The sequence below is a fragment of the Eleutherodactylus coqui genome, chromosome 5, assembly GCF_035609145.1.
Source record: "Eleutherodactylus coqui strain aEleCoq1 chromosome 5, aEleCoq1.hap1, whole genome shotgun sequence".
Lineage (NCBI taxonomy): Eukaryota > Metazoa > Chordata > Amphibia > Anura > Eleutherodactylidae > Eleutherodactylus > Eleutherodactylus coqui.
Genome location: NC_089841.1, coordinates 56,931,414 through 56,947,094, shown reverse-complemented (window position 1 = coordinate 56,947,094; position 15,681 = coordinate 56,931,414). Strand labels below are relative to the sequence as shown.

Here is a 15,681-nt window from a genome sequence, read left to right as displayed (position 1 = left end):
CTGAAGTCTGTAGGAGCTACATATAGGGCACTTCTCATTGGTTGGTGGGGCTGTTAGAGGGGAGGAGCCACCACCTAAGCTCATCAACATTCATATTTTAGCATATGGCCTCACAACTAGAACAGACTCACAAAGGCTAGCTATATGCATGCGAGAAGTATCTTGCTTGACTACATCAAATGCATATACGCTTAGCTGGTGTAAGCGCACATGCGTATTCAAGGGGAAGGGGGGAGACTCTTCTGACAGCTGCTTATCTCCAAGAAGAAGAAAAGATTGGCCATGATGAAAGCCAACATGTCTGATCCTTGGTTGGTCCCACATATATCAGATTAAAGGGGTTGTCCAGGGTTAGAAAAACACAACTGCTTTCTTCTAAATACAGTGCCAACCTTGTCTGTGTGGTTGTGTCTGGTATTACAGCTCAGTTCCATAGAGGTGAATGGGAGCTGAGCTGCAATACCAGACACAACCCATGGACAACAGTGGCGCTGTGTTTGGAAGAAAGCAGCAATGTTTTTCTAACCATGGACAACCCCTTTCATCTAAACTGTATGAGCAGCCTTAGGACTGAGATATTTGCCTCACCTGAATACTTCTGATAAAAGCGACCGTCACGCGTTCCTCAAACTCATTGACTGGCGTGTACAGGTTCAGAATCTTGACTATCTGTTACAGGAAGAAGAAATATTAATTCATTTCTTGAGCAGGATGTTCAGAACACACTTTTATACTCCGTTCTACAAGTATATTCATTACGGATTTGGTTTGTCCCATAGGGATAAAGGTCAATTGGCATTCAAGGGGGTGTAGACTTTTGCAATCAATTTGCTTTTTTTTCCTGATACATCTAATTAAAAATCAACTGTTTTGTGCCTCCATGGTAACAGACTGTAAACAAACTTGGTGTAGCCCGGCCTGCAGAAATGGGTTACTTTCCTCTATCTGATCCCTCTGCTACTGTCTGTAGGTTATCAAGAAGAGGGAACAGGGTGTAGACCACATAACTGCAGGATCAGACAACAGAGGGTTTTTGTAGTCTGTAACCATGGAAGCTCTTCGGTCTGCACGATTTAATAGAATGCCTGCAGAAATACAATACACTGCAGTACTGGATGTGGAAGAGAACGCTGCCGCTGAAACACGCCTCTTCTATAGGACAGCAGCGGAAGTAAAGTCAGGTTTGAAGGAACAATCCCCTTTCCATCCAACTAAGTGTTCCTCGTCTTAGTAGGACTCAAATGTTGCATGCATTGCCCGGTTTTCATGATGGTGATAAAAAGATCATGGGGAAAAAAAAAAGAAAAAAAAAATGTATTTACTTTACAAACTTTCTTTTTGTCATTACATTTTTTTTTTAATCTATCGATCGATAAATCGCGGTGGAGAAAAAAAAAGAAAAAAAGAAAAAGTGTCCTCAAGGAGTTAAAACTGCAAAATTTATCATTATCAACAATTCTTGTGATACATATGGTCCTACAAGTCCCAGATCCCCCCCGCACCTGCTGTGTGGTGAGAGCGGTGCACAGCGAGCATATGGCCTCCGAATCCTCCTGAGTTTTCTTCTTCAGCTGCAGGAGTTGTGCTGCCTGGATCAGCGGCTCCATGGTCTGTGCGGCGCCGCTGTTGTGCAGGTTCTTTCCTCGGAGCCATTCCTCCAGCTGACAGATGTTATACCTGCATGAGACAATATGAGATGTGAAGTGCAGACACTCCGTATACAAGGCGAGGGCGTAAAGCTCGGCCACAGACGAGGCGATTCTTCCCCGACGGGTGTAGGCGAACACTATGGATACTTTTTTAATGTGTGCAGCATCAAATGTCAGTGAATGGAAACATTCTTGATTACACCCATACAGACATAGTACTTTGCACAGCAGAGGGTTTGTTACTATTGTACGCAGTCTAGAGAATTCTCTCTGATCTAAACTACGTACTCCAGGTTGATACATTCATCTGCACTGACACACTGTAGCAAACTATCCGGACATAAGAGAAGGGTTTGTGCTGCTGATGTATTTACCTCGCAGACTGGATAGCACTGTATTAAGGTTTGCAGGGGATTTCAACCTCTCCATGTAATCAAGAATGCCTTTATTCACTGACAGCAAGCAGATATTTTGATAACAGTGAAGAAATGAATGCTAATTCAATAATATGTCCTCTTCTTTCATTAATAAACTTGCAGATAGCTTAGGGCAGTGGTTGCGAACCTATGGCACGCAGAGCCCTCCCTGCTGGCACGCGCGCTGTTGGCTGCTCACCACGGTAGTGAATACTGGCCTGGGTGCCGCTGTTTCCCTGCTGGTATTCACACAGCGGCGCTGCGAGCGGTTCCCTTGCCGGTATTCACTCAGCGGCGCTGCTAGCGGCACTGATCCCAGGTGCACACTATGATGTCCGTGTGCACCTGGGATCCTCCTCCCCCCTCCCCTGACTTCTCCTCCCTGGTTCCACGAAAGCAGAAGAGGGGAGGCGTCCGGACGCACACACTGGTGTCACAGTGTGCAACTGGGATCAGCGCAGATCAGAGGAGCAGAGGCGCTTCGACAAGGAGAAGGGGATAAGTATATGCGTCTCAGGGGGGGGAAACTATTACTACTTGGGCTGATATAGGCGATACTATTAGTAATAGTGTCCCCTATATTGGCCCCAGTAGTAATAGCATTACTATTAGGGCCGCTGTGGGGGTCACTATTACTACTGGGGCTACTGTGGAGGTCACCATTACTGATGAGGGGGTCACTATTACTGTTGAGGCCACTGTGCAGGTCACTATTATAGCTGAAGGGGTCACTATTACTGCTGAGACCACTGTGGGGGTCACTATTACTGCTGAGGCCACTGTGGGGGTCACTATTACTATTGGGGTACGTTTTGTCCGTGACGGTATGTCCTCAGCGGAAATTTTAAAAATTCTATTTTAAAACAGCCCTGTCCATTTTAGAACGACGGAGGTAAAATCATACATCGTGATAAGCCCCGCCCCCTTACATGTTGACACTTTATGATGAATAAGTGGGTTTTGGGTTGCAGTTTAGGCACTCGCTCTCTAAAAGGTTCACCATCACTGGCTTAGGGTATATGTTCATACAGTGGTTTTCTTTGCAGATTTAGTGTGGATCCGAGATGTTTCTGCATTAAATCCGCAGAAAAACTTGCATCCCAAAGTGTCCCATTGGTTGTAATGGAATCCGTGCCATAGGCATTTATGCTATGTGAACATTGCCTTAGGGTGCATTTACACACACACATTCGTCAGAAAATGATAGTTTTGAGTGATCATTTTGCATTTGCTAATCCGCCCATTAGTAGCTAACTAGCTTCATTTCCATGTATTTAGAGAACAGTGGGTGGTCTTTTCTCTAAATACATCACTATTGTTCTCCAGAGGGACAGCTGCTGAAAGAATGCGGAGAACTCAGCATGTGGTCCGTCTTATCAGGGACGATGGATTTTAAGCTGAACTGAGCGATAATCGTTGTGTGTAAAAGGGCCTTTAGGCCTTGTACACATGGGGTATTTTCCCAATGTGGATCTTGACAGTTTGATTGGTGACAGAACTCCAAGACCCATCTTCGGAGTTCTGCCACAGATATTGATGTGATCCGCATAGGGATTTGGCAACAGTGGATGCGGCCAATCCGTGCGCAGCCGCCTGATCCAGTTTCCGTACCAAGAATCGACACGTCGATAAATTTATTCCATGCAAACAAAATCCAACGCAGAATTATGCCGTGTAAACACAGCCTTAGGCCTCGTTCACACAAGTATGTCACTGTTCCATGTCAGATTTTTCCGTGGTAGACCCAACAGTTTAATCCATAGTAGAACGTCAAGGCTGAGCTATGGACAGACTACTTTACTATGAAGTTTGGGCAAAAGAATAGGAGAAATCACAGTGCGATCTGTGTGGGGAACATGGCCTATCCAGGTTGTCGGTCATCATTACCTGAGCTGCATGCCAGTACTCCAGGAGCAGACATCCTTCCTCAGCAGCAGGTTGTTCAGGGCTACTGCATTGATCATGTAGAAGAGCTGTTTGAAGACTTGCTGTATGATCTCTGGGTCCAGGCCATGCTCACACATGATGCTGTTGAGTAAGTTCAGCTGACGAATCACAGTTTCCAGGCTGTATGAGTTGTCGCCACCTCCGTCCGCCATGCTGGACGACCTCTTCCTATAGCCAGTCGGCTTTACCCCTGATAGACCCTGGATGCTCTCATTTTCTAACATGGCAGAAACTACAAAGGAAGACAAGAAAAACCGGTTGCAAAAACAGGACTATCACTGTGTGGTATATTACAGATATAAGTGAAGCTACAGCCCGGTCACAGTTACTCAGTCTACAGGTATGCTGACTTATAATTCCAATTATCACTCCTTCCCCATCCTCTGTTAGAACATTGCTCTAGTCAGCTGCCCATCACTATGTAGAGACTGCTTTCTTGAATCATTGCTGATGCTGCAGTGATCACAGGACACTGCAAACTATTTCTCTCTATTAATACAAAGATTGTTCGTAATTACATATCTTGGTAAAGTATTCAATCTAATTTAGCCCTGCACCCATGGACGGACATACTGTCTGTGCAGCTGCACAGGGGACCAGAAGAAGAGTATGCCCGTGCCAAGTTGCCCCACCCCCTGGACTGCCTTTGACTTGCTGGGTCACCACTCTCTAAAGGCCCTTTTACATGCAACAATTAGTGCTCAAAATTCATTCAAACGGCTGAAAGTGAGCGAAAATCGTTACATGTAAATGTGGGCAGTCGTGCACTATTCGTTCACTTGTCGTTTAGCATAGTTTTTTAGCCGGCATAACAAACATCGCTTGATCGCTCAAAATTTGTTCCATTCCAATGGAATTTTGAGCGGCTGCATAATGGGGTTTGTTTGTCTTGCATACATAATGAGTACACTGTTTACTCATTATGTACTCTACTGGGAGGGGACAATGGAATACTGCTTGCCAGATAACCATCGCATAAACACACGCCAAGCTGAGCAAACAACTCGTGGAGGAAATACAGATGATTAAAAGCCATTATCTGTAAGTGTAATTTTATTCAAAAATGTCAGCAGTTTGTTCAGTTGTGTGGTTGTTTAGGCGATTATCTTTGCATGTAAAAGGGCCTTAACTTTCAGCTGCTACAGCTGAGGTCCAGCAGTACTGGAAGAACTATCTCCTTGGCTCACACAATCCTCACTAACACTTGCCGCTCATCTTAACTCCTCCCCTTTCTCCTAGTACAGCAAGTGCAGGAGATGGGGGTGGGGTGGGGAAGGTGTGGTTAAGATGTTCACAGAGTAAGGCCGCATGCACAGAGACGGGTCGGATTCCGCATGTGGAATCCCGTAATGGAAGCTGGCCCTGGCCCTTTTTTTCTCTTCCCTGTACAGATTTTTGTTTTTCAAAACTTCTGCTTTTCCTGCGTCATCGTGGTTATCCGCGACCTTTTTGCAAAAATGCAGCGTGCTGCAATTTTTCATCCGCGAGTGGAAACCGCAATTGGTTTCCGCTCATGCGCATGAAGAATCACTTTTGCATTGCATCCTATGGGTGGTATCTGCTGCGGAATCCGGAGGCAAACGCCTGCTCTGGATTCCGCAATGCAAATCCGCCCTTGTGCATGAGGCCCAAGAAGCATCAGTGAGAACTATTACTATATGAGAGCGCTACGAGGAGGGGTTAGCTGCAAAAAGGGTAGAGTCTGTAGAGACAAGTTGTTGCTGAAAGAAGTCTTTAACTTGATCTGGGCCCAGATAAAAAAAACAAAAAGTGACAAGGCCAATCAGAGATGATACCTGTGATCACTGGGGGTAACTGCACTGTAATCACTATCATTGTGCAGAACTGTTATCTGACTACTGTAAACTGATTGCAGTATTTACAGGTTTACTAGCAGTAAATTACCACTGAGGTCTCAAAGTGGAGCCATCTTACAATATGCTAATCACTTTGTACAATGGGAATAACCCTTTAAAGCAATGCGGCTCCAGAGCTTTTGGGTTGTGGCTCGGTCCTGTGTACACAGATACAATCCAGGAGTCCATCCTCCTCTAGATTACCTTACCTATCATTGGCTGCAATAGGCCTTCAGCAATCTTTATGAGCTGCTGGTAGATCTGGATGGACAGATCACTGAGGACCTGCCGATACTCTGTGAGGTCGAAGTTGCGGAGGCAATGCTCGTTCTGCTTGGAAGAGTTGCTCGTCATAAAACCCTGGTAAAAGAAATGGGGTCACATATATACAATGGTGTTATAAGCATGGTCGTATGTTACAGAAGAGGACAACTTCTTGTATAGGGGCATGTATGTACTTCATGGTAACCACTGCTGCCCCATCGCCAGCTCTAGAAGTCTTGAGAACTCACTGAACAGTCTGGTCACATGCTGTACACTTCAGAAGAGACGGCTACTCACCTCATCCCCGCTGTATTGCTTCAGACAGTGGAGGAGACGGCTGGAGTTTGATAGCCAGAAAGACGTCATTTGGAAATCATCATTTTGTTTCTATCAACAATAAATAGTAATAATATTATAATAGAGTATGGGAGCTGTCAGAAAAGGCTTTTTTATTAAAGATTTTTTTATTGTGCCGATCCTCTGTTATTCCTCCTGGAAATGTATTTATACATTGGCCATGGCCTTTGTTTGGAATTGCAGCTCAGCTCCTTTCACATAAAGCTAGCTCAGCTAAAAAGTTAAGTGAATGTCTGGCAAGCTTGTTTGCAGTTTCCAAATAACCAGCAGAATTATGAATGTAGCTCTGGAGTACAATACAGGTTATAGTAGAGCTCTGTACACAATGTGCACTATATGCATCTTCTAGACATTGGATAGTTATGACTGTACCTTCAGCACTTTCTTAATGCCATTGATGGTGGAGGTGAGAAGGGAGTGAACCTTCTGGTCATCATTAATGTAGTCTGCGTGTCTGATGCACATAAAGAGGATGTATGCTGGCAGGCACGGCACACTCGTAGATATCAACTGCGGCTTCAGGTCTGAAAACAAAAAAAGAAGCTAAGACGAATTTTTCTCAATAGCTATCCTGTCAGTAGACTATAGTGTGAGGACCCCACCAAATAGCTCCCCATACATGGCCTGCCTTAGCTGCATGCGACCTATGCACAGGGTGCTGGCCAGTAGCGTGTATGGGGGGTGCACTAGGCAGATGTAGGCTGGGGGCGATCACCCTCCCTTAAATCTGCCGGATCAGATGACCATAGTAACATTTCATATAAAGCCGAAAAAAGACATATGTCCATCCAGTTCAGCCTATTTTCCCCCAATGTTGATCCAGAAGGCGGCAAGAAAACCCCAATGAGATAGAAGCCAATTTTCCCAATTTAAAGGGAAAAAAAATCCTTCCTAACTCCAAGCTTCAGAGCCACTAAGCTGCCAGGAGAACTGGCTGTGGAAAAGCTGGAAGATCCGTCCGACGGGGAGAAAGGAGCGCAGAGAAGAGGAGCGCAGAGAAGAGGAGCGCAGAGAAGCGGAGCGCAGAGAAGCGGAGCGCAGAGAAGCGGAGCGCAGAGAAGCGGAGCGCAGAGAAGCGGAGCGCAGAGAAGCGGAGCGCAGAGAAGAGGAGCGCAGAGAAGAGGAGCGCAGAGAAGAGGAGCGCAGAGAAGAGGAGCGCAGAGAAGAGGAGCGCAGAGAAGAGGAGCGCAGAGAAGAGGAGCGCAGAGAAGAGGAGCGCAGAGAAGAGGAGCGGAGAGAAGAGGAGCGGAGAGAAGAGGAGCGGAGAGAAGAGGAGCGGAGAGAAGAGGAGCGGAGAGACGAGGAGCGATAGGCGGCCAGTGAGAGAGAGGAGCAGGTCCTGACACTGAACCTGCGCCTGGCGTAGATCCTCACTAGAATGAGCTTGATGCTTGGCAATGCCATGCAGTCCTTGGACAGTCGTTGGAGGGTGGATACTTTTGTGCGAGATCCAAGTATGTAGCACATTTGGAACCCCAAATCCTGGAATTAAATGAGCGACTTGCAACACTGAGATCCATTGACAACATGGGAAGGAGTTTGCAGGCGCTCGCTGGGGTTAATGTGGGGAGGATGGTAGTTCAGGAGAGCAGGATAAGCAGGCAGCTAGCTGGGCGACAGACATGTAGAGGGAAGAGAACCAGGGAGGCTAGTCCTGAACTGGCATGTCTTTACAGGGTTAGCACTGCTGCAGAATGACATGCCCTCTGACTGCCATGGGATGTCAGCTCCCATAAGAAGGGGAGCACAGGGCAGGCAAGACAGCTCCTAGTGGTGGGGGACGCATATATCTATATTACACTCACGTTCGGCACTAACAACCAATAAGGTTGAATCAGGGAACCCAAACAACCAATGAGGTTGAATCAGACAGGCCAAATAACCAATGAGATTGCTGGAATTGTGAATCAGAACCAATGAGGTTGCTGGAATTGCTCCATAGTGCCGAACTTGAGTGTAATATAGATATATGCGTGGGGGACTCGATTATTCGGGGAACAGACAAGGCAATCTGCCACAAAGACCACGATCGTCGAACGGCGTGTGTTAACTTCCTGGTGCTTGAATTCGACACATCACGGATTGGTTGACAGATTTCAGGGAGGGGCTGGTGAGGATCCAGCAGTCATGGTGCACATTGGTACCTCCCTAATCTACCACTGCCTCTCTAGTGTGGCACTAGTATAGTATTTCCCGTAGTATTTCCGAGAAAATTGCCTTGGAGGTCCTCGCCCTGAGCTTGGATCGTAGATCCCCGAAATCATTTTTAAGGGTCCTCCATCGACCTCTGACTTTGTCATTGGTACCAATGTCTATGACACGTGTAGTGTTCTGTCAGTAAGGACGCAGCTCCCTATGGGGCTTCTGAAGTCAGAGCCTATGGCCATAAAGTAGGACGATACATGAAGCAGTAATGCCGCAGACAAGACACTGATAGTTGTGTAGTCATGAGACTCGCTGCTGCCAAGAGATGATGGGAAGAGATGTACAGTTTGGCGAGGGGTGCTGTTTGATGGGGAGGGTATTTTAAGTCACAGAACGTATTCAGAGTTCTGTCACTTTAGCAGAGGTTATCATGCAACGTTAAAGTACGAAAACCCTTCTGGGGATAGAAACCATGTTTAATTAGTTTATGGTCAGTAAAAGGATATTTTTGTAAGGATGTGCCGCCTCCGTCTGTCACCGCCACATCATCTCACATCCAGCGACACCGAACATTACCACCGGCCTGGGAACTGTGATAAATCTAGTCTCTAGCTGCATGTCAGCAGGGATGCCTCTGCCATCTTGGAAAATAGTGAGGTGTGATTTTGTGCAGATTTTTTGGTGCATTTTGTGTGCCGTGTGTGACCTTTTTGGTTTCTAAAAGGATCATTTACATAGGACGATTATTGCTCAAAATCCATTGAAACAAATTAAATTGAGTGATAATCGTAAAGTGTAAATGCCAAAAAATCATTTACTATTTTTTCACTTCTCATTAGTCGCTGACTCTCAGTTTAAAAAACATTGCTTGATTGCGAGATTTCCACTAAGTGCAAAATCCTTCCCACTGAGCGCTTTGCACAGAATGATACGTGTACTGTATATTTGATTGTAAGCTCTTAGGATCAGGACATGAACTGTTTATTAGATTGTGAGCTATTAGGGCCAGGGAGTGTACTGTATATTAGGTAAAAAAGAGCTTAAGAAAAAAACAGCAGTAGAATGTATGATGGCATCACAAGTCACATGATGTCATGATAATTGGTGCAGAATGTGAAAGTTCTAAACCAGAACCATCTGGTGTCACTTCGGCAGGAAAGCCTGACGAGGACGGGTGCTGGTATGTAGCTCCTCACCCAGTGCTGAGGCCTTGTTCACACATCGTGTAGCCGGGGGCGAGGGGTGAAGTTTAGAACTGCACCGTCTTATCCCCCAAAACTCTCAAAACTCTCAGCACAGACACCTGTATGACTCGTTACTTGCTGTGATTAATAGGACAAGATAGGGGGGGGGGGGAGGAGGCCGCCTGACGCCGGGGCCTGAGGGCGGGGGGGGGGGGGGGGGGGGGGAGGCCGCCTGACGCCGGGGCCTGAGGGAGGCCGGGGCCTGAGGGCGGGGGGGGGGGGGGCCGCCTGACGTCGGGGCTTGAGAGCAGAGGGAGGCCGCCTGACGCCGGGGCCTGAGGGAGGCCGGGGCCTGACGTCGGGGCCTGAGGGCGGGGGGGGGGGGGGGGCCGCCTGACGTCGGGGCTTGAGAGCAGAGGGAGGCCGCCTGACGCCGGGGCCTGAGGGAGGCCGGGGCCTGACGCCGGGGCCTGAGGGAGGCCGGGGCCTGACGCCGGGGCCTGAGGGAGGCCGGGGCCTGACGCCGGGGCCTGAGGGAGGCCGGGGCCTGACGCCGGGGCCTGAGGGAGGCCGGGGCCTGACGCCGGGGCCTGAGGGAGGCCGGGGCCTGACGCCGGGGCCTGAGGGAGGCCGGGGCCTGACGCCGGGGCCTGAGGGAGGCCGGGGCCTGACGCCGGGGCCTGAGGGAGGCCGGGGCCTGACGCCGGGGCCTGAGGGAGGCCGGGGCCTGACGCCGGGGCCTGAGGGAGGCCGGGGCCTGAGGGAGGCCGGGGCCTGACGCCGGGGCCTGAGGGAGGCCGGGGCCTGACGCCGGGGCCTGAGGGAGGCCGGGGCCTGACGCCGGGGCCTGAGGGAGGCCGGGGCCTGACGCCGGGGCCTGAGGGAGGCCGGGGCCTGACGCCGGGGCCTGAGGGAGGCCGGGGCCTGACGCCGGGGCCTGAGGGAGGCCGGGGCCTGACGCCGGGGCCTGAGGGAGGCCGGGGCCTGACGCCGGGGCCTGAGGGAGGCCGGGGCCTGACGCCGGGGCCTGAGGGAGGCCGGGGCCTGACGCCGGGGCCTGAGGGAGGCCGGGGCCTGACGCCGGGGCCTGAGGGAGGCCGGGGCCTGACGCCGGGGCCTGAGGGAGGCCGGGGCCTGACGCCGGGGCCTGAGGGAGGCCGGGGCCTGACGCCGGGGCCTGAGGGAGGCCGGGGCCTGACGCCGGGGCCTGAGGGAGGCCGGGGCCTGAGGGAGGCCGGGGCCTGAGGGAGGCCGGGGCCTGAGGGAGGCCGGGGCCTGAGGGAGGCCGGGGCCTGAGGGAGGCCGGGGCCTGAGGGAGGCCGGGGCCTGAGGGAGGCCGGGGCCTGAGGGAGGCCGGGGCCTGAGGGAGGCCGGGGCCTGAGGGAGGCCGGGGCCTGACGCCGGGGCCTGAGGGAGGCCGGGGCCTGACGCCGGGGCCTGAGGCCGGGGCCTGAGGGAGGCCGGGGCCTGACGCCGGGGCCTGAGGGAGGCCGGGGCCTGACGCCGGGGCCTGAGGGAGGCCGGGGCCTGACGCCGGGGCCTGAGGGAGGCCGGGGCCTGACGCCGGGGCCTGAGGGAGGCCGGGGCCTGACGCCGGGGCCTGAGGGAGGCCGGGGCCTGACGCCGGGGCCTGAGGGAGGCCGGGGCCTGACGCCGGGGCCTGACGTCGGGGCTTGAGAGCAGAGGGAGGCCGCCTGACGCCGGGGCCTGACGCCGGGGCCTGAGGGAGGCCGGGGCCTGACGCCGGGGCCTGAGGGAGGCCGGGGCCTGACGCCGGGGCCTGAGGGAGGCCGGGGCCTGACGCCGGGGCCTGAGGGAGGCCGGGGCCTGACGCCGGGGCCTGAGGGAGGCCGGGGCCTGACGCCGGGGCCTGAGGGCGGGGGGGGGGGGGGGGCCGCCTGACGTCGGGGCTTGAGAGCAGAGGGAGGCCGCCTGACGCCGGGGCCTGAGGGAGGCCGGGGCCTGAGGGAGGCCGGGGCCTGAGGGAGGCCGGGGCCTGAGGGAGGCCGGGGCCTGAGGGAGGCCGGGGCCTGAGGGAGGCCGGGGCCTGAGGGAGGCCGGGGCCTGAGGGAGGCCGGGGCCTGAGGGAGGCCGGGGCCTGAGGGAGGCCGGGGCCTGAGGGAGGCCGGGGCCTGGGGGAGGCCGGGGCCTGAGGGAGGCCGGGGCCTGGGGGAGGCCGGGGCCTGACGCCGGGGCCTGAGGGAGGCCGGGGCCTGACGCCGGGGCCTGAGGGAGGCCGGGGCCTGACGCCGGGGCCTGAGGGAGGCCGGGGCCTGACGCCGGGGCCTGAGGGAGGCCGGGGCCTGACGCCGGGGCCTGAGGGAGTCCCACTGACGCCGGGGCCTGAGGGAGTCCCACTGACGCCGGGGCCTGAGGGAGTCCCACTGACGCCGGGGCCTGAGGGAGTCCCACTGACGCCGAGGCCTGAGGGAGTCCCACTGACGCCGAGGCATGAGGGCAGAGGTTGGCCGCCTGACACCGGGGCCTGAGGGTGGACACCCCGTGACAGCCCATGAGAGAACAAAGGAGCTGATTGCAGAGTTCAGACCACCTGCTGAGTTCTGCAAACAGCTCCTGGAGGCCCATTTACAAGCAAATGTAGCTGATAAATTGCTAATGGGCATTAGTACTTTATGCAAAATGATTACTAAAACTTTAAATCTTTTGAAAGATTATCTTTGCATGTAAATGGGCCTTTACATCTCCATAAACAGATTAACAGAAACATATCTGACCTAAAATGAGGTTCCTGATGAGGAGAGGTTCATCCTCCTTGTAAAACTCCAACATTCCTTGGAAATCCTTTTCGAGGCGTTGCACGGTCACTTGTCTGCTCAGCTCAGACTGCCTCCTCTCCGGCTGAATGATGTCTGCTGTTCCTGCTCAACATAATCAGCACACAGGATTTTAGGTTTCACAGAAGACTCTGGCATGTACAACCATTATTTCCATATTCGCTTTATGATAATAACAAGCTACAGATCCTTCTAACTGGGCAGCTACACATTTGTGGTTTTGCGAATAATCTAGATCTCACTGTTTTGTGTACACAGCTCCCATGCAGGCCTAAGTCTCCATCCTAACAAGCTACAAACACTGCGTATTCCGATCCTGCGTCCATGTGGCCTTACTTCTTGCTCAAGCACTGTGGGTAAGTTTGCAAGAATAAGAAGCGAGAGGGAGAATAACACACGACTGCAGGATCAGACTAAACATAGGCTTTGTTGGTACTCTGCTACCATGAAGACATATAAGCGTGCATAGGAGCTGTATACAAAAAATGGTAGGTGATAATTTGCAAAGTCAATTTCTTAGTAAGATGCATTGGAGTGATAAAACAAAAATTGATGCATTTTACCTTCAGACTCTTGAACTTTCTTCAAATAAAACTTCAGTTGTTTCTTCAGTTTCTTCTCATTCTTCTCCGACTTCTCCAGCAATTCCTTGAGGTCCTGATGAAAGATATAAAAATGTTACTTATTCATCAACACTCATATTCCCAGATAGAGAGAAGCTAGGAAATCATGCTCAACTGCCACTCAATGCATGCAAGGACCTTTGGGTCCCCCGTTCTCGTGATCGGCGGGAATCGCAGTGGTTGGACCCCCTCACTATTCTAAAGGTCATCCCCTCTCCTACAAGTGCAACAACACGGAACTGCATAGCAATCTATTACCAGATTCTCATTCGTGAGCCGTGTGATTTCGTGCTGTAGTCCAAATTCCACCTGCGCCTCAGGGGACAGCTGCATGGCCTGGAGTAGAACTTGCTGCTGTTTATCCAGTTCTTCTTTCAGCGCCTCGATCTGATCGGACAGCGCCTCCACCTCGTCGTCATGCTGCTGGCTTTGAGCCTGTAGCTGGGCCTCCAGGAGCCTGGGAGATGAAGAAGAGCACAGCGCCATTCACCAACTAGAGTTCCACCCAAAGAAATATTGTTTTAAGGTGCCATAAAGGGCAATTCTTGCTCAGTTCGGCTGAGCATTCCTGTAATTACTATGGGGAAAGCTGCAGCCAGATAGCACCGGAGGAAGTTTATCTTCAGGAAGAACAAAAAGACCGGGCATTGGAATAAAAAAAAAAAGTATTTGTATAGCGCCAACTTGCCCCGCAGCGATTTCAGGTAATTTACTTATTTATTACCCCCCACCAATCTGGGTACTCATTTTATCGACCTCGGAAGGATGGAACGGTGAGTTAACCTTTAGTTGGTTAACTGAACCATGCGGGGATTATACTCCCAACCTTCAGCTTGTAAGCTGCTGCCTTAGCATTCTGCGCCATACATGATCTAACTTTCCTCCAATATCATCTGTAGAGGAGAGTCAGGAGGCCCCATACACATTCAACAGACAACAGGTCTAAAGACCCCCGGGGCTGCCATGCATTTCTGTGCATTAAGACGAACCTGTGGCAGGGCTTAATAGAATGCCTGCAGAAGTACAATACATAGCAATACTGAAGTACTCTATTGCAGTATATTGTATAAGTGATAAAACAAATCGATAGTTTGAGACGCCTTTGGGTTCTAAAAAAAAAAAAAAAAAAGGAAAAGGGAAATAAAAGTTGTTGTTTTTTTAACTACTAAAAAAATATTAAAAGTTTAAATCCCCATGTTTTCCAATTTTTTTCATATAAACATCAAAACAAAATATATCAGGTATCACCGAGGCTGTAAAAGGCTGATAAGTTAAAATAATACATTATTTATCCCATGTGATGAGCACCATCAGAAAAAGAAAAATACACGACAGAACTTTTTAGGTCACCCCATCTTCAAGAGAAAATGTAATAACAATCAATTAAAAGGGTGTATGCACCCCAAAATGGTACCAATAGAAGCTACTGCTACTGTGACAGAATGATTTTTTAAGTATGACAATGACTCGCAGAATAAAGTTAATATGTCCTTTTCACCGCCCCATGTTTGCTGTAAAACAAATTTTGCAGAAAAATATTGCAACTGTGTTTTTTTTCCCCATATCACCCCACATAGAAATTTGATGACCTTTCCTCAGGATAAGGATATCAATAGTTGATCGTGGGGGTCTGTCGCTCGTAATCCCTGCTGAACAGCTGATTGAAGTGACAGCGGCACCCAACACAGCGCCGTTCGCTGTATAGTGGCTGTGCCTGGTATTGCAGCTCAATCAAAATTTACTTGAATGGGACAGAGCTGCTCTTAGGCCATGTGATGGACCCCCGCCTGGTCAACTATTGATGACCCATTGATGGGTCACAAGGTTAGTGTAGATAAAAACCCCTTCAATTATAAATTACTTTTATCTCCTTGTAAGACAGTTGTTGGAATGACAGAACAAAAAGCAGTAGATGCAAGTAAAGTAAGGAGCAGGAGGGGACAGACAACCTGGCGACTTGCTTTAAGCCTTGATAAGCCAGGCCCAGCTCACCGTCTTCGTTCAGATACCCCCAGTCCTCAGTCTTTCTAGAGAGAAAGGACAGAGAAAAGGAAAAGAGAGAAAGATTGCAGAAAAAGAAATAAAAATAAAGCAAAAAGATCTGAAGAAAGTCAATTCCAGAAGTCCCCCTCAGCAGCTGCTCATTGGGAAAATACTTATAGGGAACCTGTCACCTGCCTCTAGCAGCATTAACTAACTTATGTCGCTGTTAGGGCGGGTGCTGTAATTTTCATACACACCTGCTTCCAAGTTCCCGTGTAGAGATGAGCGAGTATACTCGCTAAGGCACATTAGAGGTGAGCGGGGAGATACTCGGCTAAGGCACTACTCGCTCGAGTAAAGATTCGGGGGCCGGCGGGGGGCGGCGGTGAAGAGAGGGGAGGAACGGAGGGGAGATCTCTCTCTTCTTCCCCCGCAACTCACCTGTCACCCGTGCCAGCCCAC

The 15,681-nt window shown here is 50.8% G+C and overlaps 1 protein-coding gene across 2 annotated transcripts in view; it reads right to left on the bottom strand.

Moving 5' to 3' along the window:
• MYO5B (myosin VB) overlaps positions 1-15,681 on the bottom strand; it is a 232,136-nt gene that overhangs the window by 8,855 nt on the left and 207,600 nt on the right. For both annotated transcript variants that reach the window (XR_010792791.1, XM_066602561.1), the window contains exons 30-38: positions 13,495-13,693; positions 13,177-13,270; positions 12,554-12,697; positions 6,862-7,013; positions 6,430-6,519; positions 6,078-6,228; positions 3,953-4,244; positions 1,503-1,677; positions 589-669 (exon numbers count right to left, since the gene is read on the bottom strand). Coding sequence is in view for 1 of the 2 variants with exons in the window: in XM_066602561.1 (XP_066458658.1) it covers positions 589-669; positions 1,503-1,677; positions 3,953-4,244; positions 6,078-6,228; positions 6,430-6,519; positions 6,862-7,013; positions 12,554-12,697; positions 13,177-13,270; positions 13,495-13,693 (1,378 nt within the window). In the remaining variant the exon portion in view is untranslated. The remainder of the gene's footprint in view (positions 1-588; positions 670-1,502; positions 1,678-3,952; positions 4,245-6,077; positions 6,229-6,429; positions 6,520-6,861; positions 7,014-12,553; positions 12,698-13,176; positions 13,271-13,494; positions 13,694-15,681) is intronic.